Raw genomic sequence first — 27,335 nt, 5'->3', positions numbered from 1 at the left:
AGAGTGGGAGGGATTGACCCTCAGGCTGATTGGTTGTGAAGACTGGCCATGACCAGTGGAGGAGCTGTTGTGCAGGGGCTGACTCTACAAAGCAGGATTCACTTTAGCAGGGCTCTAGTGCTTGCCTGCCCTCTGCCCTTTGAGTAGGTATATCCCTTGTATCAGTTGTGTGTGCCCTCCTATTATAGTTGAGTCTTGGTTTCTGTTTGCTCGTCAGTGGGAGGGATTGACCCTCAGGCTGATTGGTTGTGAAGACTGGCCATGACCAGTGGAGGAGCTGTTGTGCAGGGGCTGACTCTACAAAGCAGGATTCACTTTAGCAGGGCTCTAGTGCTTGCCTGCCCTGTCTGCCCTTTGAGTGTGTCATCCTCAGATGTTACCCACTTGGTGCTCCAGCTCAGACTCAACACAGCCAATGGGTGTTCCAACCTTGAGGCCTCCTCGGAGGGGCCCTGCCACAAATCAGGTTCAGCTTCAGCTGTGACTTGCCCAGGGCCACCTGGCGTGAGCCACCAACCAATCCATAGATGGCCACCTTCCATGCTGGGCTTGGAAGCACCTCAAAAGGCTAAGATGTAAACTGAGGCCAGCTGCCACTAGTGTTGGCCTAGGGCTGCTCACCAAGAGATACATGGCACACTGAGTCCGGATGCTACTTGCTTAAGTTCTGTGAAACTTAGAGAGATTTTAGAAAAGTCTGTGGCATGAGCCACGACAGGCCCTTTGTATGGAAAATCTACTGGAAGTGGCTTGAGTGGGCCCACATGTTAGGAAAGGCGGGACCTCAGAGAATCACCAGAGTGGGGTGACTAATGTTAGCTATATTGATGGATACTCCAGTATGGCACCCACCTGGGTCTGCAATCCAGGCGAGGGTGGGCGCAACAAAGTAGTAATACTGCCAGCACTTCTGTCTGGGAGAAAGCTGCTCTGAAGCCAGACAACTCAGTTTCTCCCCATATGTTCCTGGCACTCCTCGGGCTGCTGCCCCAGAGCTAGAGCTCAGAGTAAGCAAGTTCATCACTGAGTAAGTTCAGGCACAAGCCCATTAAGAGAAAAGTCTGTGACTCCCTCAGCCCTCCATCTCACTAAGCCACAATCTCCACTGGTTTTCACAGGCAGAAGTGGGGACTTTTCTTCCTGGCACTGGAACCCTGGGCTGTGAAGCCTGATGTGGGCCAGGACTCCTCACTCTTCTGGGAGGACCTCTGTAGCCAAGGTATGTGGCCTTCTGGATTCCAAGGACTAAATTGCAACTTTTTAAAGTCCCTATGGACATCTCATTACTGACCTTTGTCTTTTAAGCTTTTTAGTTTGACTATTGTTCACTCCAACTGTTATCTACTGCTATAGGCAGCTATGAAGTTAAATATCTGTAATTGTTTCTGACAATTCTGGAAAACAGGTTTTTTGTACTGGGTGAGCTCTGAGTTTGGTCAAATACAGACATTCTTGCCAATGGGATCTTCCAGAGAACTAATGGACAGGTCCGATAATGATAATTTTCTGGGAATGAGGCCTTGAAAGAATTTCATTCTTGTTCTGCTCCCCTTGGTGGTTTCCAGGCTTTTCATGACAAGTATGGGGTTTTGTTTTTCAAGGCACTGGGCACTAATAAGTGGGGGCGCGGGAGGGGAGACGATGCAGGGAGCAGGAAGCTTATGATTCTGACTGAGATTCAGTGGGGTTTTTTGTTTGTTTGTTTGTTTGTGAATGAATGCTCCCTAATTTGCTCCAAGCCCCTGATTAATTTCTAAAGTTAAAAAAAAAATTCATTTTGATTGGTTTTGCAAGTTTTCTTGTTGCTTTAATGGGAGGAGGATTTTTGGAGGTGCTTATTCTTACCATTTCACTGACATCTGGCCATGTTCTTTTGAGAGCACTTCTATGATATCTTTGATCCAACACATTCAATTTCAGAAGTTTATCCTTCAAATATAGTCACACAGTTAAAGACCCTTGGTCAAGGATGCTCACCGAGGAATGTTTGTGGTCACGAAATCACACCTGAGTGCCTTTTGCTAGAGGACTTATCATGCATGTGACAGCATAGACACCCAGACACCCTGCAGCTATTACAGAACATGACGAGTTACCCAGAGAAAAGAGCAAGTTGAAAATAGTGTGTGAAGTGTGAGCCCTTTAATTCAGAAAAAGAACCCTGTTTGTACATGTAAATAATTTCATGAACAAAGAGAAATTTTGGAAGATTGCACACAAAGAACTGTTAATAGTGATGTCTTTGGGGAGAGTCTGGAGCCTGGGGTGGGAGGGGACGTCCTTTTCCTTGTATAATCTTTTGTACTGTTGAGTGTTTTCTCATGAGCATATACTGTATTTTCAATTTTAAAATGGGTAAAATAAACAAGCAAACTAGGTAAATAAATGTGCAAATGCATGGATTGGCTCTGCACAAGTAGATCTGGTCTCCTCCCCTTAACTAGGGCCCTGGTTCTGGCTGGGAGAATGAAGAACACTTCTCTATAGGCCATGCCTACCACTCTCCCCGCTATAGGGGACTCCAGGAGAGAGGTGGGACCCTGGAGGGGAAAAGGCACATGTTCTTGTCTCAGCTTTGTGACTTCACCTGGTATTCTCAGGACATGCCTGTCCAGCCTTGGCCCTGGGTTGCCACTCAGATAGTGATGGCCAGGAAATGGGGTGCTTGCCAGTGGACCATAGCTGTCTGGGGTGAGAGGAGCAGGGTATGACAGCATCTTTTAAAGCCTGTGATTTTGGGAATGACTGTGAAAGAACCCTCCTAGGAACATTTGTGTTTGCTCTAGGAGTAGGCATGTGCACAGAAGCACACATGTGCTTGTGCACACACAGGTGACTTCATGTCCAGTTGGCATCGAGTCCTTTCCACCAGCCTGGAGCATCATTCTCTCTCTCTGGCTCCCGATGGGTTCTGGCTTTGCACAGATGCTCATGGGCAGGCAGCCGTAGCCCTCCCTAGGGGCAGAGGCACAACTTCCAGAGGCCGGCCGCCTGCTCACACGCTCGGCAGTTGGCCAGCCTCCCCTCTGATACTCCTTCATGCCTCTCCTCTGCTCAGATGCCCAAGTCTCTATCACGGGCTCCCTGTTCATCACAGACAGCCTCCTCCTGCCAAGAGAGAGAGGGCCAGGGGAGAGTCCACAGGATCCTCACAGTTGCCCTGGAGCATTTTCAGGGTTGCAGGACTGTATGTCAGTATGGGGATGGAACAATAAATAAGGAAGTCAGAGAAGGGACGCAGACTCTCTTCCTAAACATAGAATAAAATATAAGTAAACTATCAAAAAGCATAATGTAATTCTCAAAAATATTTGAAGTCAGTGAAGTAAATAGAGAAGCTCAAGCATAGGAGACCATATGTTCTTTCTTGGTTAAAACCTTTTCCTGAAGGTGGAACTTGGACGCACCTGTATCAGGCCCTAACACACCTCTGCCTGCTGGCCCCCGCTTGCTGCTGGGCCAGGATCTCACCCAAGGTGTACAAGATGTGGGTCTCCATGTGCCTTGCAGGATATGCCTCCCTTTTCTCCCACGAAGACAAGTCTTTTGGCAGTCCTGGGACATAGATGCACAGAGAAATATCTTGGCGGCTGGGCCTGTGTGTGTGAGTAGGTTTCCGAAGCACTCCTGAGAGGGGAACGGCCCAAGACAAGATAGCTCTGATTGCCTTCTTTCAATCCACGTTGGTCTCCACCACCCTTCACCAGCTCCCCAAACCCTACCCAGGCCAGCTGGTCCTGAGCATTCTCTACCCCTGACATACACACACACACACACACTCACCAGGGATCTCATTCTCTGGCACATTTGAGAACTGTGGAAAGTAGCCAAGTGACCTTGTGAAGGGCAGAGGGGAGAGTAGTCACTGACCCGGCCCTACTACACCTTCTCTGGGCGTCCCTAGGCAGTTGCAGGTCCCCTAGAGTCTTTCCTGTTACTAGAACAACCAAATGAGAAGCCTGATCCATACATGTTTGTATAGGGTACAACACTTTACAGCTGTCCAAATACTTTTAGGCTTCCTGTGCTCTCCCCATAGAGCAGAAAGGACATGGGGCCCAGGGTCTCACCATTGCTCCGGCCTCTCCAGGACTGATACTCAGGATGGCCTCTGCCCTCCACCTGGCTGACCAGCATGGCCCACATGGCCCAGCACTTGCCCAGGCAAGGAAACTGAGGACAGAGAGGGCACAGGAGGTGAAAGCAGTACCATCTCCTTCTTTTGCAGGGACCAGGCCAGATGTCCTAACAGTGAGGGCAGCAGTGGATACCTGGATGGGGCACTATGCACATCCAGCAGGCAGGACAGTGGGATCTGCCTGGGACCCATGAGTAATGACTCTTTGGAGCCAGAGGCAGGGGATGCAGAGACATGGGAGGCCAAGCCTCAGTACCTTGCATGGGCCTCTGGCACATTCTGCCTATATTGGGTTCACATGACCCTAATGACTGAGGTGCAGGGGTGGATGGAGTGGCAGCAACAGCACAGCTGAGTCCTTTCTATGTGGATACCACAAGAATCGAAGGAGATGTGCAGTGCACTGGGAGGCACCAGGCGGGAGAGAGAAGTGGTGGGAGGGGCCGGCTCCCAAGCTTCTCAGCCATCCCAGCCAGGCTCATCAACCTGCTTGCTCTGCTGGCTCTACCTCTCTGCCCAGCAGCCTCAGGACTTCATTCTATATAATCAGAGGTGGCCAGCTAAAGGGCTCTCAGAGACTTTTCTGGGGAAATGGAGGCACACAGAGGGGCAGGGCTTGCCCTGGGTTCCCCAACAAGCCTTATGCCCCCAGTCCAGAAAGGGCCAGTCTACTGCTTGAACACAGATCCCAGTGCCATGTAGTGGCCTGTGCTGGGGCCTGTTCCACAGTTACTGAGCTTGTCCTACGTCTCTACATCTTGTGCCAGGAGGAACTAGTTATGGATTCTGGCGTCTGTTTATTGTTCATGCGAAAGCATTTTTGGAATATTAAGATAACCAAAGTCCATACAAGCCATACTTACATTTCATACTGCAAGCGTATGGACTCTGTCCAAGAAGAAAATGCTAGCAGCTCAGAGGCTGGCCCCTGTGGGTACAGGGACAAGTCCAGGGAACGTGCGGTCCCTGGGTTGGGGTCTAGAAGAAAGAGGAAGTCACCATGGGTGGTCTTGGGACATCTTTTGGGAGCGGGAGATGATACTGAGATGGGAAGGCAGTGGCTCTCTTGATTCTAAAAGAAAGAGGAAACACGTGTTCTCAAGATACCTGTTTGTCCTCCACCCCCTACCCACTTCTTCAGCTGTGGATTTTGAGGGGGGGGTTGGGGGGGCAGTGAGGGTTCCTGACCTTAATTCATACCCCACCCTAATGGCCTCAGCCCTATTTCCTCTTTTAAAGATGGAAACAAAGCCTTGATCTGCAGTCAGCCCTCTACTGCAGAGGATGCCCTTGACCTCTGGAGGAGAGCAGATGCTGGGCTTGGCCTCGGGTTGGGTGGGGAGGCAGAAGGGGGAGTGGCTAGCCCAATGATGTACGGTCCTGATGCTGTTCACAATGACTAGAGCTAGTCTGAAACAGTGAAATGCTTCCATCTAGTTGGGAAAGAACTACTACAGAGTCAGCTCCCAAATGGTTAAAGCTAGCACCCTATCTGAACTGCTATTGCTGAGAGCCTCAAGGAGGGGTGGCTGTCAGAATCCTCAAGGCTTTCTCGGCTACGGCTACGGATGGTATGAAACCCTCTCAGGTTGCTTGTGTTTCCCCTCCTTCCCCTAACTTGGCCACTCTGCTGAGCTTCTGTAGAATTCCAAGGATGGCAATAAGTGTCTAGGTGTCTTTCACTACAGGCCCGCACATTGGTCTTTCTGTACTTTAAATGTACCAAGCTCCTTCTGGTCCTACAAGCTCTATGCTGTTGTATTTCTCATCACCAGCTTTAATTTTGTTCACTTGTTTACTTGTTTATCATCCCCTATCCCACAGACCTGATGGTAAAGGTTGGGAGCAGGGACAGTATCTCTCAGAACTTAGCACGTAGTAAATGTTCATTAGCTTTTAAAAAATGAATAAGTGAATAGTCTAGTTAGGAATGCAAATTACCAGCCAACTGTTAAAGAACCCATTGATAAGGTAAGCAAATCCAGGGTCCCTGTGCTTCCTTTCTCCACACCTTCACCTGAGGCAGACATCTAGCACAGAACATTTGATTCAAAGAGCCTAGACAGGAGCTCTGATCCTCACAGTGAGGCCCTCCAGGGAGCCACTAGCCCTTCTTGCGAGGTGGTGGTAGAAAGACTAGGGCCGAAGGTACATGTTGTGAGTGAGCTGGCAGTCCAAGGGAGAGGCCCTTGAAGATGCTCCAAGAGTCAACAAGCCTTCTGGAGGAGGTGAGGGGGTGTTCCTGAAAGGCACTAGAGGCAAAAGTGGAAACAGAAAGACAATTTGGAGGTGGGTAATAACATGAGTCTTGGAGGTAAAAATCAAGTGGACATGTCCCCAAGACAGTGAAAACCAGCCTGTGTGAAGAGGAGGACACCCAGTCAGGCTGGCTAGGGGGCCCGCTTGCCTGCCCCTGGTCAGCTCCTACAGTATCCATACCTGGCACTAATCAGAGCCTTTTGGTCTCACAGCTGGAGAGAGAAGCTAGTAGGATGTAAGGAGAGGAGAATGATGAGCACTGCTGAGAACATACACTAGAATACATTCCCAGAGGGTGAGTTTGTTTGGGGACTTGTCCAGGCTCTTTATGACCCAGAGTGGACAGACAGTCCTTCAAGGACCCAGGTGTCAGGAGGATGCTGCTCCCATGAAGCCAAGCTGCCTGATACAGCCTTTCCTGACATCCAACTAGGAGGGTCCTCAAGTTTTTCTGACCCTCATGGCCAGCCCACCCTTATCTGTCCTGGGTACCCTTCCTCCCTTAGTTATACCCTAGCTGGTGGGAGCAAGTCTACTCCCTCCAGGAGCCTGTGGAAGACCTTGGTAGTCTACTGCTGATGCAGCTCTGCTTCTCACCAGGCATCCTTGGGAGAAGCACCAAAGCCTCAAGTCTTGGTTTTAGAAAAAGAACATGTGTTGTGTTATGCCGATGATAGAACCATTCATGTTCATTGTAGAAAACTGGGAAACACTTAACAAGGAAAAATGAATAGAAGAGGAACAAAAGAAGGCCTGAGGGGAAGAGGCCAGTGGGGAAAGCACATATACACTGATTAACCCTGCAGTGTATATGTGCTTGTCTGTTTTATAGCACATACACATACGTGCCCCTGGAGGCATTTGCATGTGCATACATGTACACTCATGCACAAAACACACATGTGCAAATGCATGCACATAAAGTCACACATACATGTGCACACACACAAGGTCACTTGTGCGTGCGTGCACACACGGATGTGACGTGCTTTAAATAATGCTTGCTGCCAAAGAGTGACTGTTCTCTGAAGTGCCTTCTAGAAACCAATCTCTGTCATCCGTTTTTCTTCCTTTCCTACCGGTGACCCCAGTTTTCCCCCAACACTTGAGTTACAAATCTGTATTACCTTTAACATAATTTTTGCAGATTTCACAGGTGAAAATTAATGATTTGGGGCTTTTCGTTGCCATAAAGCAATTTACTTCTCGTTGATGAGCCTTTCCAGCTTCTGTTACCAAATTCAAGGAGTTTGTCGCTTGGGGTGTTCTATTCAAGAACAAGACATGGTTGTCTGATTGTAGGTAGTTTTATTTACTTGCAGCAAATAAAAGAGGCAGAATATTCACATCCCAAACTCTGTCTCCAGAAAGGGAGGCTTAGTCATTGCTTTTATATGTTATTTGGTAAATTACACATTGATTTCTTCTTTGTACTTGGCCACACTTATCAAATTGGGTTCCTGTCAAGTGCATCCTATTTGCAGCTTTATCTGCAAAATACTGTGCTACATTTTAACATTTAGCAAGAATAGCATTTAGTAAGAACTGCCCAGAACTTGAGACCCTTGTCCTATCTAACACTTCTTCATTTGTGCACCTCTCCCCCTCCTTCTGGGCACCGAGATGAAGACTCTGCCACAAGGACATTCACTACTTGTCCTTGTCCCATTTTGTGTTGGCCAGTTCTCAGGCAGTCAGTCCTCTGCTTAGGTGATAGGGCAGGTGTTGAGAGCTTTTTGTGGGGAAGGGTCTCCAGCCTTCACTGCCCCATGGGTACTTTCTTCAGGCTCTTTATGGATGCCTAGTATATGCCATGACCTCCTTCATCTCAAGGAAGTCACCTTCCCTGGCCCCTGCCTGACTGGGTGATCCAGCAGCCTCCTTCCTGAAATCCCCAGCTCCATCCCTAGGCCCCACAGATGCCCTGAGCTTCACTAGGTCCCCTGCTTTGGGTCTGACCCCTGATCCCCATGTCCCTGCCCTTCTTTCTCTAGATGGTTCCTTACTGTCCACTCTGTACATTTGCACAGGCTGCCCATCAGTCTGTGGCCTTGCATTCCAATCCAAATTCTCACAGTTTTCCGGAGCAACTGAGTCCCCACGCACCCTTGGAAGCAGGGTCTCTGAGGTGGGGGCCTGGATGTTGCCTTTTTAGCAAGTTCTGGAGGGATTTGGTCAGGTTTGGAAGCCTCTCTCTGGAGGGAGCCTCACAGCCCTATGTTCCCATCTCTTATGCTCCTTTGTCTGTGACAGCTCTGCAGTGCAGCTGAGTCCTGGCCTGCAGAGCCAGTACAGAGTGGCTCCTGGAAGAGCTTCAGGAGATACCTGGTACCCTCTTGGTCTCCAGGAGGCTAAAGTAGATGGAGAAATTTCTGGAAGCCTCACGTGAAAAGACATTCCACATCCTCTGTGGCATCTTAACACAATTCCCAAAAGAGCATATTTGTGCCAATGGAGATGGAGATCAGAGATCCTGATTCTCAGTGACTGGGGAAAAGATGAACATTTACAGTTCTGGATAGTGGGTTTTTGTCCCTGCAGCACCTGGAAGCAAGGCAGCCTCATTCTAGCTTCTTCCTGGCAGGGGCCTTCTCCAGTGCAGTCCTGTGCCATGACACTGGCCTTGGGTGGGACAAACATATAGGCAAGGCCAGTGCTGAGGACACAGGTAAATCAGGACAGGCTGGCAGATGGACCAAAGTGGCCAGCCGGCATGGGGAGGCATTGGAAGAGCCTTCCTCAACCCTTGCATACTGGAATACTCAGGAGAAAGCAGCTCTGTGGTTAAATATCTTTGAGTCCAGTGGCCTCAACATGGCTGCCATATGCAAGGGTGCCAGGCTGAGGGGTGAGTGGGTTGGGAGCCAGCTTGATTTCTGCCTGCCAAACATGCCTTGCTGGAGCAAAGGGTGCCTTTTTCAAATTCTCGCAAAGGCACTGTAAGGACGAGCCGCACTTTTAGCCCTGCTTGCACTGAGATGCTGAGAAGCCTTGAGTGGAACCCAGTGCTCAGCATTGATCCCAGAACCCTGCTCTTCTGTAGCCCTGGGAACCAGGGCACCCTTGGGGAGTGTTAGCCTGAGGCCACAAGGTTCCTAAAAGATAGGCCAGCCCATGTTTACACCACCTTGCTTTGTGCTCTGAGCCTCTGTCTCCTCGACTGTGAGATGTGTAGAGATTGTGTCCAAAGTGCATTGGTTTATGGCTTGCTGCAAACCAAGACAGCAGTGCAACCACAGGGCACCGTGCTCAGTGCTCATTGTTATGATGACTGACAGGGATGGGGCAGATGTGAAGGTGAGAGCAAGCTGAGCAAGGGGTATATACGGGGAGGGCCCGAGTGACACCCATGATGGAAGCAGAAAGACAGTGGTCTGGGCTGTCCTGTTTCACCCTCCCTCTGGCCTTTGGATACGATGGCTGGATTCCCAGCTCCTGATGGCTGTGCTCTTGGGAACAAGACATATCTCTGGGCCTCAGTCTCTCTCTTCAAACAATGGAGAAAGGGGACATGCTACACTGAATGGTCTCGCTCTCTGCTCTGTGTTTTTCCCTGTATTGTCCTAGATTTAATGTTCCCTAGACTCCCCAACTCTCTCCAGGTGGGGCCAGCCATGCCACCTATGTGTCCTGCATACTTTCTTCAGCCTTTATAGCCCTCCTGAGGATACCCTTACAGCTCCCCTGCCTAACGGCTGCATGAGAACCGGCATCCACCCAAACCATATTTGGTCTCAGCACCATCTCTGAGAAAGAACATCATGAATCCTGTTTTTGGGTGGGGACTGAGGCTCACAGAAGCTGTGACCTGGCCAAAAGGCTGTCTGCTAGTGACATCATAGGCCAGGGGCAGTGCCAGAGAATATGTGCACTTACTATCTTACTACTGCCCAAAGATATTCTTCTGGACCAAGTGCCCTGTTGTACTCCAAGGCTAGAAAACTACCCAGCCTAAGGTACATGCCTTCTGGAGGGCCCAGACTCAAGATTTCTGTGTCCCCAGCCCTGGGGCCCTATAGGACATGGATGTCTCACCTTAGCCTGACCTCCACGTGACCAATCCAGGGTCAGCTTTCCCAAAGCAGGTCTTCAAAGCCTGGAAGCCATACCCCTTGGCAAGAGAAATATTCTCTAAAGATGACCAGTGCTGATTACAGAAGCAGGCCAAATGTCAGTATCAGAGGAATAGAACCTTTTGGGGTTCAGCCTGCAGGTGGGCCTTTTTGTTCCAGTCTGGTGGGGATCTGACCATGGCGAGCAGCCAGTTTCCTCTGTGGTTTCCACTGCTGGCATTTATCAGGGAGGCACATCTGGGCTTCTCTTTCCACCTATCTCTGGGAGAGTGTTCTCTCTCCTCCTCTGCCCATAGAAGATGAATGCTTGCTGGTCACAGAAAGACAAACAGAACAGAACAAAAAATAAAACAAAACAAAACAAAAAACAAAAAAACAACCTCACTCCAGAAGCTGGCCCAGCTAGGGAGTGTTGCCCAAAGGGAAGTCTTGCTTCTGAGATATTATTTCTTCATGAGCAGGAACCTGAGTGTGGCCTTTGCATAATGCCGTAAGGGAAAGGATTGGAGTGTGGCCTCGGGCAGCCCTGGTGGCTCGCTCACATATTATTTCTTCATGAGCAGGAACCTGAGTGTGGCCTTTGCATAATGCCATGGAGGAAAGGATTGGAGTGTGGCCTCGGGCAGCCCTGGTGGTACTTGCTCACCCAGTCCTCTATCCCAGGGTCCTGGGTCCCAGCAGGCTGACCCACCCACTGGTGGGAACCAGGGCAGCAGCCCACAGGCTCCTTCAGGCTGCCCTGGGCAGGTCACTTCACCTCTGTCTGGTGATCTCCGTGCAGGGACTCTGGTCCATGTTCTGCCCATCTCTACTAGCCCAAACTGGTGGAGACTTAATTTGAAGGGGCAGCAGGACCTGGGGGGAAGTAAGCCCAGGGAGGGACACTACTAGGAACTGCATCTCACTTCTCTGGGAGGACAAGACCTGGGAGTGCTCAGACCAGGCCTGCCCCCTTTCTCCCGAGGGACCTCACTTGGATGAAGGACTCTCTTCTCATCTGCATTTCCCTCCATGAGGGATCACTCTCCTTACACATTCCCTATTCCCTTTGCAAAGGGCTTGTTCTCTAACAGTCCAGCACTTCCTGGTACACTTTGCAGGAACAAGGTCCCCTTCCTGAGCACCAGAATCTCTGTGTCCTCCCAGCCTTGCCCCCCAGGCCCTTGCCCAGGCCCCAGAATCCTCTGGGTCTGGCCAGGTCCCCTGAGGAATTGTACCCTCCTGACACAGACCCAGAACACCTGTAGAGTGGAAGAAGGGGGAGTGGGAGCCTGGCCAAGTGGAAAGAGGTGTATCAGAACATCTGGCCCATTGGGGTCTTTCAATGGCCAAGAGCTGTCCAGGACCTTCCAGGTAAATATCTTGTTTTCTCAAGGTGGATGCTGAGGCACAGAGGTGAGGTGGCCCCTGGGACCTTAGCATTTTGCCTGAGGCAACTACATCTGTGAGCTGGTTGCATCAGGCTTGGAGGGAGGGGTTCTCCCTACCAGGCTCTGCCACACGTTTCTGCAGATGGGCTAGATTCTCTGACAAGCTCAGCGGGATGTGGTGCTCTGTGCCAGGGCTGCTGCAAGCTGGTAGAGTGCCTTTCTCCCATCAGGTCCATCTCTTTGCCTGCTCCTGCCTTTAGGTTCCCATCTAGCTCACCTTGACCCTCAGTACTCCTGCTACCCTGTGTATGGTCCTTGTGCATAGTGGAGCAGGGTGGGCATGCAGGGAGCTAGGCTGAGGGGAGGGGAGCCATAGGACAGATACCTGACAATCCTGTGGTTAGCTGAGGTCCATTCTTTACTTCCTGGGCTCCTAGCCTGTCTATGGGAGAGCAATAACAAGATCTGAGTGCAGTGAGCAGCCATTGTCCCAAGCAGTCTGCAATTACTTATGGTTAATTACATGCCTAGTGACACACAAGCAGTTTGTTACATACCTGGGGTGGTCGGGCAGCTTGTCCCCTAATCTGTTATCACATCAGGACAAAGGGGAGGCCACAGTTGAAGGGCAAGCAGAGGCTGCGAGGAGAGTCCCGTGGAGGATCCTGCCCCATTAGGGGCCGTTTAGTTATGCAGAGAAATAACCTCTGATATGAGGGGGACATCAGTGGGGTCAGCTGTCATTCCCAACTCTACTGCCCCAGACACATATACTTTTGCTCTGGTGCTACCTAGAACCATTAGTGTTAAATTTGCTTAGAATATTATTATTTAAAAGGGGGTATTAATGGAAAACTATTAGGGAAATGCAGAGGCCTGTGTGCATGCCCAGTGGACATCAAATTGTGCCCAGCTGGTCCAGGTCCTTTAGGGACATGGTCAGCAACTGAGGGGAATTGGCACTCCCCTCCCTCCCCCTTGGTTTTGGGCATACCTGCCATGGAGCTCATGGGTGTGCTGAGGTATGAGGGCCACAGGCTGACCAGTGACAACTCCAAGAGTGCTGATTGGCCCACAGGCCACACCATGTCCCAGTGGGTTCCTGGTTAGTGCTCTTAACAAGTTTCTCTTAGTAGACCGTCACTGAGTACAAGTGGCCTTGAGTGAAGGCATAGAGTCTCTGGATAGCACAGGCCTTGGGAACTAGAAACTGAGAACTTTTTAGAGCTCACCAAATGTTTGATTCATTTTGCTTCATGTTTGTCAGCTGCCTTGCGTTGGGCATCATGAACCCTGCATCATACCTGGGAAACAATAATTCAGAGAGGTGTGGCCTATCACATTAGGGATTTGGAGCCCAGGCTCTGTCTGCACAGTTGCCCTGGGGAATGAAGTGGCTGGTGAAGTGAGAGAAGAAGGGTTGGCCCTCTTCTCTCACCCTCTCACACTGCTGCGTGGTCCCACAGGCGCTGTAAGGACATTTGTCCTTACCTGCTGGCTTCCTCTGTTCTGCAAAGTCAGTCACCCAGCCTTAGGCCACCTGCCATCTTTCAAAATCCAAACCTTAAAGGCTGTACCTTTGTAAAGGAGGAAACAGGCGTCTTCACCAGAAAGGCCTTTGGTCTTTGGAGCATGAGTAGAGAGAGGCCAAGGCCCCCAGTGTTCTCAAAATGCTCCTTCCCGTAAGTCAGCTTCTCTGAGGTGTAGCCCACAGCAGACTTGGAAGAGCCCTGGAGCACAGCTTTACCTGCCCTGCTGGGGACTTGATTTCTTGTTTTTTTCCCCTTTCTCAACTTTTTTTTAAAACATAAATTATTTTGAAACATAACATACATACAGAAAAATGCATGAGTCATAAGCGTGAAGCTCAGTGATTTTTCATGGGCTGAATACGTGGGTAACCAGCATGTAGCCCTGGAGCCCTCTCTTCCCCTGCCTTCCCCAGAGCTGGACATGCATGGGATCCTGACAGGATGTTCTTCTGTGCCTGTTTCTTGTGTTCCACATGATGGGAGTGGGATGGTCCTTGCAGTGGTTGTCTCCATCGATCCTCATTGCTGTGAGCGTTCCATTGAGCAAATGTACCACAGCTTGCTATTGAGGCAGCCGGGTGATTCCCAGTTTGGAGCCATCATGAATAGTGCTGCTCTGAATGGTCTGGGATGTGTCGTTTGGTGTGGGTGCATAAGCATTCCTGGTGGGTCTTCACCTAGCGGGGAATTCTGAGCCTGCATATGCTCAGTTTTCGTAGGCACTGTTGGACTGTCTTACTATGCAGTTTTACCATTTCATGCTCCCACCAGTGACTGGGGGTTTCCATTGGGTCATATCCTCATCAGCACTTGGCATTTTCTGGCTTTTCATTTTAGTCACTCTGGTGGGTGTATGGCAGTGTGACACTGTGGTTTTAATTTCCCTTCCCCTGATGACTATGAAGTTAAATGCTTTTTCTTATGTTTATTATCCTTTTGGATATCTTTTTTTGTGATATACCTCTTTAAGTCTTTTGCTCATTTAAAAAAGTAGGTCTTCTGACTTTTGATTTTTATGAGTTCTTTGTATATTCTGGATTGAAGCCTGTGCTAGATATATACAACTATATCTATATCTGCATATATAGATATACATATATATGTATATATACATGTATATATAGATATATGCATATCTATATATAGATATACATACACACATTTATTCAATAGATAGGTGTTGAGTGCCCCCAGGTACAAATATGTCACAGTCACTGGGACACAGCAACGAACAAAACAAAAGTCCTGCCCTCATGGAGCTCAGATTCTCCCTAAAAGAGACTAACAAATAAGGAAGTAGAAAGAATATATCAGACTGCAATAACCATGAAGAGAAAAGTTCAGTGGGAAAGGAAGTGCAGGAGTGGAAGATAACACTGTAAATATGTCACTGAGTAGGGGACATATCAGTAAAGACTTAAAGGGAAGAGTCCACAGATACCTGGGGAAGAGCGCTGTCCACAGAGGGAGGATGGGTAGGGCTTGGAATGGGGTCTGGCACAGAGAAAGTAAGTTGGGCAGGGAGTGAGGTGGGAAGTCTCATATGGGGTCAGGTCCACAGGGCCTGGATGGCCATTAGGACTCTGGTTGTTATTCCATTGGGGGTTCTGGGCTGAGGAGGGACAGGACCTGACTCAGGTTTAAGAGGACCCCTCTGTCTACTGTGTCGAAGCAATAATGGTGGAAGGGACACTAATTAGAACCTTGTTACAGTAGGTCCAGCCTCCTCTCCCAGTTTTTCATCTGTTCCAGGTATCTGCACTTGTGACATTACTGACATCCTGGAATGAGGCTTCCCTGTTCTTTGCTCTGCCATCCTCAGAGCATCCTCTCATGGTCATGGGATGGACATACTGTTCCTAGCCTCATGTTCAGCCTCCCCAAAATGGGGCTTCTCTTCCTATAAGCCTCCTCTTTCCAGAAGCCCCCAACAGATGTCCACTGGCCACATCATACCTGGCTCATTCTCCACTTTTTTAAGCTGACTCTGGCAAGGTAATGGGCTCCTGTGTGAGTCGCCAGAGCCCTCCCTGCAAGACCTTGCTCCCTGCTCCCTGCTTTACCCACAGCTTCCAGCAGGGGAACACCCTGGCAGGGATCAACCCTGGCACATCCGTCTCCCTGCATTCTTGGGTGCCAGGAAGGGTGTAGATGCAGTCTAGGTATGCAGATGGATGCTGAGCTCACAACTGTGAGTGAAGGAGAGAGCACCATCCATCTGCGAGGATGCTCCGGTGGCACAGACAATGGGCAGAGGGGCTCTCCTTCTTCCTGGGGAAGCCACTGGGGATGCTGGTGAATTCCATGGGTGAGCACATATAGGAAACAGCTCTGTGACTATATAGGAAGGTGCCTTGGGGCTGCATGTCAGCTCAGCCACCTCCGGCTGTGACATCTAGAGAGGCAGAGGGGAAGGCCTCCTCTGGGTGCAGGTGGCAACAGAAGTGTTAACTACTTACCCCTGAGACAATACTGTGGCCACCTTAGGTCCCAGATGTCCTGCAGGGTTGTAAGACTGGGCTGAAGATGGCAAGAGTAAGTGCCTGTCAGGCTTCTTCAGACCAAGACCCCAGGACTCATTCTTTCTGGTGTTCTAGAACTGTGTGAAGGGGTGCAGTTGGCCAGGCAGGCCCAGAATCCAAGTGCCCAGATTGGTTCTGGTGTCACAAGTCACCTGCAGAGGTCATTGAGCTTTGCAGCCTCCGGCTGGCCTGAAATGAGATGCAGTAGGGAGAGAAAGATAGCGTGAAAGCTTAGGGGGTTGATGTGCCAGCAGTCTGCAGACCTGGCCATTTCTGCCTGGTGCCCCCACTGCCCACCCATGGAAGCTGTACAAGGCCATGGTTAATGGCAAACTGGAGGAGAGCCAGGTGTCTCATAATGCTGCTGGGCAAAGGGCAGGCTTCGTAGGACACACCTGGAAACTGAAAGGGTCTCCTGGGCCCCTATCCCTTCCTGGCCCTGGGGCTTGCTCATGAGTTCTCCTGGGTTTGTCTCAGCTTCTCTCTAGGCTCTCTATTACAAGAAGCAAGAACAGTCCCTGGTCCCTCAGAATCTCACCCCAGCTCTCTTTCCCAACTCAGCGTCTTGGCTTTCACGTTCCAGATCTCTCAGAGAGGGCACTCTTCAGTCAATCTCTTCCATCCAAATTCTCAGAGCTGGGTTGGGGCCACTGCAGGAACATGGTGGAGGAGGAGACATATCATTGCTTGACAGTATTCCTTCGGAGCGCTGGTGCTCCTGGGGATGGAATGACGCCTCACTTGTGTCATGTGCCAGGCCCGCCCCAAGCCGTGTCTCAGAGTAGTCCTCCCACAAAAGCAGCTGCTGTGTCCCTGTGTTCACTCAAGGAAATGGAAAGACAAGAGTTCTGTATGACGCTGGAAGCCAGAGCTATGTGGAGTGAGAGCACCGTCAGGGGAAGCATTCAAGTCAAACACTGGTCAAGCACCTGCTGTAGCTTTAGTGGACATCTACGATAAAGTGATATTGAGGTGAGGTTGGGGAGGGGGAAGAGAGTCTTGAGGGAGGAGATGGGGGCATAGGGGACTCTCCGACAGCGGGATCTCACCAACATGACCGCTCCCATCCCGCCCTAAGCCCTGATCCACGGCGCCCCTTCGCCTGGTGGCACAGCCCACCTGGCGCACTCAGCACCGACTCCTTGCCAGGGCCGCCCTACTGACAACACGGCCGGTGCAGTGCATTCTGCGCGCCCAACCCTAGTTGCGCAGCTAGCCACCCACAACCCTTGAGCCTTTCCTGCGGCGCCCCCAAGCTGTGCCCCGCCCCGCTACATCCCAGTTCCCCCGGCTCCGCTCGGTCCCCGACCCAGGCTCCGCCCCTTTCCAGGCCTGGCCTCGCAGTTCCCGACCCTGGCCCCGCCCCGGTCCCCCGCCGGTCCTTGGGTCCCTGCCTTACTGGGGACTGATTGCCTGCGAGCGGAGGGAGGAGGGAGCGGAGAAGATCCACCGGCGGGTCCAGGTCGGGGGTGGGGCGGATCTCCCACCCGCGAGAAAAGGAGCTGCAGCACGCGGGACGCCTGCGGTGCCGGGGACCCAGCGGGGAGCAGCCAGTCAGGATGTTTCTGGAACCACAGGTAGGGCTACGGTGCGTGACCTGCAGGGCGGTGAGTCCCGCAGGCGGCGACGTGGGGGAGCTCCAGGGCAACCCCTTGATTGCCGCAGGAGCACGGTGTGGGGGGTTTCTGCGCCTCCAAGCTGAGGAAGGAGTGCTGATCTCCTGGGAAGGGGTGCGGCCATCCCGAAAATCTCTGGTCTGTCTCGGGAGAGAACCATTTCCTCTGCGTTGTCTCCACTGGGGCACCTGCTGCCAAGTGGGCAGCGCCCAGGGCTCAGGATGGGTGGGACAGCCCAGGCTGCCACTGCCCTTCCTGACATGCCAGTGATCAACTATAGCTGAGGACACCAGCACACCTGATAGGGACCCCTGGGGTGAACAGGGCCAGGGGAGGAGGCAGGAGACAGTAGCCCCGGCAGCAGGGCCCTCAAGAGGCTGGCTGCGCTGGGACTGGCACAGTTAGGCTTGTAAAATGCAAGATGACCCTGGGTCCTTCTCCAGACTTAAGGGCTCAGGACTACCTGTTTGCCTCGGAGGAGGTGCAGGGAGAGGGGGAGGTATGTGATGAAGAGGGCATGTGGGAGGTGTGTATGTGTGATGTATGAGAGAGGGAGAGTATGAAAATGCGGGCATGTTTATATATAGAATGTGTGTAAAAGAGGCAGAGGCGTTTATGGAGGCAGGATTGTGCCTGTGTAAGCCCACAAATACATGTATTTTAGGAGAGTGAAGCTCCAGGGTGGGGCTTCAAGGAGTGTGCGTTCCAGGGTGGGGGGCAGCTTCCTCTCTATTGGAGGGGAAGCCGAAAACTTATCCTAGAATTAGTCCTGAACATGAGGCAGAGTTGCATTTCCCTGACTGTTCGTTAAAACCCTCCCTTTGAGATGCACCTGTCAGTACGATCCAGGTGCAGGACATCCCACTGTTCCAGGCCCCCTTAGCGTGGAGCTGACAGCCCAATGCTGATAGGGGTACCAGAGGAGGGCTTCACTAAGACAAGTAGTGACAATCCTGCTCATCCTGGCAAGTAGGGTCCAATATTTTGATGCCCAGAATACTACCAGTGTGGGAATGTTGTTTGTACTTTGGGTAGGGTGGTCAAGGGAGGCCTCAGCATGTGTGACCTGTGCATGAAGACCTAATAGAGGGAAGGGAGGGAGATGTGTGGCAGTGGGACCAGAGGGGCACACCAAGAAAAGGTCGGGCAGGGCTTTGAAGAGGAAGCCTCCTGTGTCCAGAGGTCAGACTATATGTCAGGTGTCAGGAGCAGAGCAGGTGAGGGTAAGAGGACGTTGGGGTCGGAACAGTGGCCCCGGGGCTCAGACTAGGAAGGTAGCAGTGGAGGAAAAGAGAAGGGCCAATTTGAACGTGCTCTGAAGGTAAAGCATGAGGCCTTGCTGATGGCAGAGATGTGGTTCTACAGTTGGAGAGGTGGGCCACTCCACGAAGGAGGAGGCAGAGGTGGGTGGGAGGCAGAGACAATTTGACACCTCTGAGATGTCAACTGGCAGTGGGGCAGGCAGTCTGAAGTTTGAGGGGAGGCCTGGTCTGGAGTGCTAATTTAGAGCCTCAGTTTGCTCAGCCCTGTGGGCCCCTTGCCACCTCCTGGCCTCACTGCCTACACCTGTACCTGCTGGCTCAGGACAGCCTGGCCTTGGGCCCAGCCTGCCCAAGTATGTTGCCTTCATCTTGTTGGGCCTCCTGCTGCAGGGAGAGGAGCTCTTCATGTGAGCTCTACCAGCAGTTGAGAGAGCCCCTGCATCTGGTGTCAACTTGGCTGCTGTGTGCCTTGCAGGCTAGTAGAGGTGCAAGAGCACTGAGGAAAGCACCACCTGCAGGTTGCGTACCCACCAAACATGGGGCCACAGTGGTGCAGTCTTCAAGGGCTGAGCTGTTTGGGAGGCCACTTAGAGGAGAGAGTCACACATTGACTTTGGGATGGGTAGGGTTTGACTTGGGCCCAAGATGAAGCTGCTTGTACCCTCTACACCTCTGGGCTTCTTGGGACTCACTCTCCATGGGAGCTGCTCGTGAGTGATCAGAGGAGGGCCTGGGGTCAGAGGTCTGTTGGCACCGGGGTGTCAGCCAGGAGACCTGTTACACTGCCCTGCTCTTCCTTCTCTAAACCCAGTCCTGGTCATCCTTGGAAGCCCATCTCAGAAATCACCTCCTTCAGGAAGGCTTCCCTGATTTCTCCCTTTAGAATTAGTTATCCTACCCTTGTGCCTTCTCAGCACTCAGCAAAGACCCTTAATCCTACATTGCTTACACTGCATTTGTCTCCCCAGGTAGACATCAAGGTCAATGGGTTTTTTTATTTCCTAGTAAGAGGCACAGGTCAGCAGGGCCTCATGGATATTTTTTTTTGACTGAATAAGTGAGGGAAAGAACGAGGGAACAAACGTGGGCTGGAAACAGCCCGTGGAGACTGCCTAGTTCTGCCTCCTTGTTTCATACATGGGGAAACAGGCCCATAAGGACCACAGCTTGCCTGAGTTCAATCAGGAGGTCAGGAGTCAGAGCTGGATTCCAGATTAGGATGTTTCCAGGTTCTGAGCTGGCTGGGTCTCTGTGGGTTCCAGGACAAGGGGGAGCCCAGAAGCAGACAGACTGCGGTTAGGCTGGAGCTTATGGATGACAGTCAGGGGCCTCTGCTGTGATCCTTTGTTTCTCTCCCCTCTGGAGCCCTGCAGCTCCCAAGTGCTTGGCTCTGTGGCCTTGCAGTCACCAGTGGGTATTTTTTTTTTTCAGACAACCCACTGTCCTGCATCTCAGCTTCCAGCGGAGTAACCCTGCCTTTGATGACCCTTTTACACCTGCCTGCCTGACTGGGTCTAAGGCCACGGTATTTCCCAAATGTCAGTGTAGCTGCCCCAGCAGCAGCCTCCTCCTCATCTTGGGGCCTGCTAGTGTGAGTCAGAGGGTCTGAGAAACAGCTTGCGGGTCTTATTTAACCCTCACAAGGTCTCTGCTCCAGTGACACAAGTGGAAGCTGAAGCTCCAGGAGTCTAAGCCTGCAGCAGCACCAGGAGCAGGAGGAGCTCACATTCATTCTGGGACTGGCCGACCCCAAAGCTTGCCCTTCCTTGGGGCACCAGGGCCACATGCAACATTTTTAGAAGAGGGACAGCAAGTTCCTAGAGGAGGCTGGAAACTGGCAGTGTCCAGCCCAGAGGGTGGAATGGTGTGGTGTCATGGGTCAGGAAAGGGGGCTTCAGGCTGGTGGCTGATGGGTGTCAAAGCTGACCCATTTGGGAGAACAAGTCCCTGGCCAATATCTGGGAGACCTGCAGAGCCATGAGGCCCCAGGGCCAGCCCCTGCGCAAGTACCTGCTCACACACACCCCTCTCCCACTGCCACTGAAGTGAGCTTCACAGCACCTGCTCCCTGTGGACTGAGTGGGAATGTCTTTGAGGATGGAGACACCTGTACCCAGGGGAGGTAGATAGGTAAGCTATCAATTTTTAAAAATTGTATATTAGACAGTTGATAATTGAACTCTCTTATTAGTTTGAATAGATTTTTAGTTTGGCTTCCTGGAAAACCCAAGAAATTAATCATATTACAGCACATAAGATACATTCTGTTTCTTCATTTCTAATGTATCTTTTTTTATTTTCTTATTGTGATTTCTAAAAGGTGCAAGGCGACATTAAATACTAGTGGTATTGTCTTGGCTTGCTTTTCATTTTAATGACAAGGCCTCTAATGTTTTATTGTTAAGTCCGAATTTGGCCTTAAATTTCAAATAGATAGTCTTCTTCATGAACAGTACGCTCCATTTCTACACTAATTGCCAAGAGCGTACACCAAGAATAGATAGTTAATTTCATTGAAGACATTCTTATATTCAGCAAAATCATCAAATTACTTTTCTGTGTTTGGATCTATTAATGTGTTGACTTATTAGCTTTTCTGAGAAAAATGATCCCCATGTACCTGGACTAAATCCCAATTATGCTTTAAAATGCTGCCACATTCATTCTACTGATATGGTGCCTAGGGTATTTTTCATCTATATTCATAGGTAAAAATGTATACATATTTTTCTATTAGGGCATGTATTTGTCACATTTATAAATCATAGTTATGTTAGCTTCATAAAAAGAGTAGGAAAGATTTTCAATTTGAATTGTATAGGTGAACTAGTTTAAATATCATGTAAAATTATCGTATTCTCCAAGGATTAAAATAATTCATTTTAGAAACTGTCTTAGTCATGGCTGAGGTTTAGTTGGCTGTCAGCTTACTTAATCTGTACTATGGGTGTTGGACTTCTTGGGTTCTAAACATTTTTATTCTGTTTTGGTTATTTATATTTTCTAGATAATATCTCAGTTCAAAATGCTTTCAGATCTTTTAGCACAGATATACATAACCTACTCTTTTAAAGTTTCTTTTCCATATCTGTAGTTACATTCTCTTTTTCATTTTTTTCTTTAAGATGGAAATTATGTTTATTATTATTATTATTATTACTTATTTTTTATTATGGTGACATTGGTTAATGAAATCCAGTAAGTTTCAGGTGTACAATTCAACAGTAAGGCATATATATATTTACACTATGTGTTCACCTCCCATAGTTAGATTTATTTCTAGCACCATATATTTGACCCATTTTACCCCGTCTACGTCCCCCTTCCCTCCTCCCCTCTGTTAACCACTAGTCTATTGTCCATGTCCATGAGTCTCTGTTTGTCCTGCTCATTTGTTGTTTTTAGGTTTGTATTCCACATATAAATGATATCATGTGGTTTTCAACTTTTTCTGTCTAGCTTATTTTGCTTAGCATGATTATCTCAGGGTCCATCCATGTTGTATTGGTAGTATTTCATCTCTTCTTATGGCTGAGTAATATTCCATTGTATATATGTACCACAGCTTCTTAAGCCAATCATCTATCATGGAGCACTTTGGTTGTTTCCATGTCCTGGCCACCATGAATAATGCTGCTATGAACATCGTTGTGAAAATATCTTTTTGGATATGGATTTTCAAGTATTTGGGGTAAATACCCAGTAGAGGGATTGCTGCATCATATAGTAGATCAATTCTTAGTTTTTCGAGGAACCTTCATACTGTTTTCCATAGTGGCTGTACTAATTTGCAGTCCCACCAGTAGTGTATGAGGATTCCTCTTTCTCCACATCCTTGCCAACATTTGTTATTACTTGTCCTGTTGATTATAGCTATTCTAACAGGTATGAGATAGGAGAAGTGTCTGTTCAGGTCCTCTGCCCATTTTTTGATTGGATCGTTCGTTTTTTTGTTATTGAGTTTTGTTATTGAGTTTTTTTGTTATGAGTTCTTTGTATATTTTGGATATTAGGCCCTTATCAGAGATGTTGCTTGCAAATATATTTTCCCATTTGGATGGTTGTCTCTTTACCTTGTTGATGATTACTTTTGCTGAGCAGAAGCTTTTTTAGTTTGATGTAGTCCCATTCATTTATTTTTGCTTTTACTTCTCTTGCCTTTGAGGTCAAATTCATAAAATCCTCTTTAAGTTCAAGGTCCTTGAGTTTAGTTCCTACGTTTCCTTCTATGCAATTTATTGTTTCAGATCTTATATTCAGGTCCTTAACCCATTTTGCATTAATTTTGGTGTGTAGTGATAGACAACAGTCTAGTTTCATTCTTTTGCAAGTGGCTTTCCAGTTTCCTCAGCACTATTTATTGAAAAGGCTTTCCTTTTTCCACTATAGGTTTTGGCTCTTTTGTTGAAAATTATTTGCCCATATAAACATGGGTTTATTTCTGGACTCTTAATTCTGTTCCATTGGTCTGTGTGTCTGTTTTGCTGCCAATACCATGCCATTTTGATTATTGTTATTTTGTAGTATAATTTGAAGTCAGGCAGAGTGATGCCTCTAGCCTCGTTCTTTTTTCTCAGGATAGTTTTGTCTATTCTGGGTCTTTTGTGCTTCCATACAAATCTGATGATTTCTTGTTCCTTTTCTTTAAAAAAAAACAACGGGATTTTGATGGGGATTGCATTAAATCTGTATAATGCTTTAGGTAATATGTTCATTTTAAATATGTTGATTCTTTCAATAGAAGAACAGACTATCTTTCCATTTCTTTGTATCTTCTTCGATTTCTTTTAATAGGGTCTTATAGTTTTCATTATGTAGGTCCTTCACATGTTTAGTTAGATTTATTCCTAGGTATTTTATTCTTTTTGTTGCATTTGTGAAAGGAATTATTTTTTCCACTTCTTTTTCTGACACTTAGAATATAGGAACACTATGGGAAATTTTTTTTGGTTCACCATTTTGAACATTCATTTTGTATCCGGAAACTACTGTATTTGTTTATTGTTTCTAGTAGTGTTCTTGTGGAGTCTTTAGGGTTCTCTATCTCTTCTTAATTCCTAATAGCTGTATTTTTGCATTTCCTTTCTCCCTCTCAGCCTCCTCCCTCACTACCTCCTTCTCTCTTTGCCAGCCTCCTTACTTTCTTCCATCTTTTTGTTGATTAGAATTGCCAGTTTATCTTTTTAATTTGTGTTTTCAAAAAAAAAAATTAGCTCTTGACTTTAATGAGCAAACTATACTCTTTTATTAAATTCATTAATTTATCTTTTAGTTATTCCTTCCTCTGGTTTGTTGTACATCTGTTTTGTTTAGAAGCTCTTTTTAGCTTTTTGAATCAAGAATTTATTTCATTGTCATTTTTTCTTGTGTGTGTGTGTGTGTGTGTGTGTGTGTGTGTGTGTGTGTGTGTGTTTTAAATATATTGAATTCTGTGAATTTTTTCTCTGAGTACAGCTTTGGCCATATCGAATTTTATAAGGAGTTTTCTTATAGGGGTTATTTTTCTGATGTGTCTGTAATTGGAGTTTTGATTGCTTTTAACTCAAATATGATTTAGGAAACTTTTATCAAGTGAATTTATTGAGTGAATTTTTTTTGGTTCACCATTTGTTTATTGTTATTCAGTTGTGAGTCCACATCATTCTGTCACCTGTACATTTCTGCCTGGGGACTCTATCAGGGTTTCATTGGTTCTATGATATATGAACAATGTGAATGTGTAGATGAGCACTCTGATAGAAGAACATGACATTCCATGTTTAAGGCATGGTATTTCATGCCTTTGTCTCTTCACGTTTCCATCCCCCATTTGGAGAGAATGCACAGCAATATTTTCATTCCTTCCTACCACTTGTCTCTTTGGGTATCTACCACTTGTCAGGAAGTATAGAAAATTATAATTGTCCTTCTGCCTGTCTCTCTGGTCCACGCAGAGGAGCTCCCTGCATTGTGCGAGAGCGCTGGGCACAGCAGGGAGCCAGTTCTCAGAATTTGCCTTTCATTTTCAACACTTGGCAGAAAAAAAATAGCCTGCAGGCAGGAGACTTGGGCTGGGTCCCTGGCTCTCCCTTGCCTAACGGACTGTGTGGCCTCAGGCTGTCCTTAGCCTCCTGGGCTGTACCTGGAAAGTGGACAAGAATACTTTGGAGGACGCTGTAGGGGTGTGTAGGATGGCCAGAAGGGGGAAAGTCCTCTGTGAATGTCACTCATTGTCATTGAGGCTGCTGAGTTGTTTCAGGGAGGGCCTGAATTTGAGGCTGCCCAGCACGGGGCCCCTCAGGGACACATGCATGACTGGCCCTCAGACCCTGGCCTGACCCCTAGCATCTCTGAGCCCACTGGCCCCAATCTGCATACTCAAGCAGGTATCTCCTTCTTAGCCAGGCCTCCGCCACCTCACAGGGGCCCTGACCAGCTTCCATGGGCCTTTACCTTCTCCCCTACCTGCCCTAGCCTGTGCAGGTGGTCTTAGGTTTGTGTCAGATCATGGTGGTCACACTCACCAGGGTTCAGACCCCAACATCCCTGCTTTGGAGTTATAAGACAGAGGGCTGGTGATTTAAGCCCTTTGGGCCTTTGTTCCTTCGTTTGGAAGATGGGACTGTGGCTGCGGTACCAGCAGCTTATGCTGTGATGTGTGGGTAAGTACACTGCCCAGGGAGGGACAAAAGTGACTGTGCTGCTGGTACTCCTGGGGGCTGGCCAGGTTCTGGCCACTCGGTTATGAGCCTCAGGACCAGGGGACATGGAGCATGTGGCAGAAAAGCTCCTGTGTACAGAGAATATCTACAGAGAGTGACATAGGGGGTGGGAGATGTATTTGTTGGAGGGTCAAGACACGTGTCCTGGTTCTGTTTCTGAAAGGCTGTGGCCACTGGACAAGGCCATGGCTGTTCGGGCCCAGCAGGGAGCTGGGTGCACTCTCTCTCTACCCTTGTCTAGCACATAGATATCTCTGTTCCTGCAGTGCAGTAAGGTCCCAGGGGCACCACTCTGGGCATCTACCAGGAAGATGACAATTCAAGCAAAAGAAATAGATTTTTATTTGTTTTTAAACACAAAGGGAAAGTATTGCAAAGCCTAATTAGATGTCATTTAAAAATAAAAGAACTATATGTTTTTTTCCATACCCCAGCATCCCCAGGCAGCCTTGTGGGGGTGGGGTGGAAGCTGCCACTCACTCCTGGAAAGGCCTGAGCTATGGCCTCTCTCCCATCCCACCTGTCCACCCAGAGAGGCTCAGCCTCCTTGCCTCTCAAGGACCCCCAAGCTCTGACACAGCCCCCTCGTTTTCTCACTTGCTCACATCCACACCCTGCTGCTCCTCTCATGCTCCCCTCTCAGAAACTGGGCTTCTCCCTTACAGGCCAGAGCTCCTGCAACTGTCCCGCACTCTGATCAGCAGCAGTCTTAAGCGGATGCCCCATATATCAAGAGAATCCCAGAGGAGCAATTTCACTTGAGATGGGCATCTGCACCCAGTCTCCCAGTCCCACCTCTGAGGCACCTTGAGAGGACTTGTAGAAATGTCAGGACTAGCTCTCAAGTTTATCTCAGTTTACACACTCTTTAGTCCAAGACTGTGTTCAGCTTAGCATCCAGGAAGGAGTCTGAGTTGCCTGTTCATGTGTGAGTGCTGGGTAACCCCTGTGGAAACCGATGAAATTGGCCCAAGAGGAAGGAAGCCAAAGGAGATGGGGGTGGGGAGGCCCAAGGCATTCTCCTCCATCCTTGAGGGCCCTGAATGGGAAGCCAGTGTGCCAGATGCCTGCCCTGTGGAAAGGGCAGGAATTCTCTGAAATCCTACCTGTTTGAACTCAGCCTATCCAGTCTCAATAATGGGATAGTTATTGGTAGACAATGACATTTTGTTCCCTGAGCAGCCACAGAAGAAGCCGACTGGACAGAAAGGGAGAAAAGAAGGAGGAAAAGAGAAGAGGAAAACCCCTGGACTTGGCAGAATTTATATTTAAGGAGTGTGAAGAAGAGATGACAGAATTCTTTCAGTCAATGCAAATCATATTTGGAAATAGGAAGGAATTCAGAAGAAGGAACATGAATCACATGTCTGTAACAAAGCTTTAATTATCAGCATCACTCTGGGTTGGGCCTTTGTCAAGGAGGTCTCGCCAGGCGAGGTACTGCATGACTCTGGTTCGCATGGCAGTGGCCTGCTGGCTGGAGTATGTCTTACAGCTCAGAGGGCACACAAGGGTGAATATGGCCTTTCTCATGGCATCTGTGAATATGATTTCTTTTTTTTATGCCAGTTTATTTATTTTTTCATAATATATATACATAATTTTTTTTAACATTTTATTTTTTAATTTTTCTCCCTTCATCCTCCCCCATCTCTTCTGGTAACCAGTAGTCCATTGTGCATGTCCATGAGTCTCTGTTTGTCCCGTTCATTTGTTACTTTTAGGTTTATAGCCCACATTTGTGATATCATGTGATTTTCAAGGTTTCTGTCTGGCTAATTTTGCTTAGTATGATTATTTCAAGGTCCATCCATGTTGTTGCAAATGGCAGTATTTCATCTCTTCTTATGGCTGAGTAATAT

At 48.7% G+C, this 27,335-nt stretch overlaps 1 protein-coding gene across 8 annotated transcripts in view; it reads left to right on the top strand.

The window, feature by feature from the left end:
- RASGEF1A (RasGEF domain family member 1A) overlaps positions 1-27,335 on the top strand; it is a 111,043-nt gene that overhangs the window by 59,644 nt on the left and 24,064 nt on the right. For 2 of the 8 annotated variants that reach the window (XM_025044332.1, XM_015586617.2), the window contains one exon: positions 1,119-1,219. The exons of 5 other annotated variants lie outside the window; for them this stretch is intronic. In XM_025044332.1, the coding sequence (XP_024900100.1) occupies positions 1,172-1,219 (48 nt within the window). In that variant the 5' untranslated portion in view covers positions 1,119-1,171. Of the gene's footprint in view, positions 1-1,118; positions 1,220-16,783; positions 16,867-27,335 lie in introns of those variants that run through there. One more of the 8 variants, XM_025044333.1, reaches the window with a different exon arrangement.

Source organism: Pteropus alecto, unplaced genomic scaffold, assembly GCF_000325575.1.
Source record: "Pteropus alecto unplaced genomic scaffold, ASM32557v1 scaffold333, whole genome shotgun sequence".
In the NCBI taxonomy this organism is placed as follows: domain Eukaryota; kingdom Metazoa; phylum Chordata; class Mammalia; order Chiroptera; family Pteropodidae; genus Pteropus; species Pteropus alecto.
The sequence above is the reverse complement of the archived record's forward strand: the minus strand, read 5'-3'. Positions and strand labels throughout refer to the sequence as shown.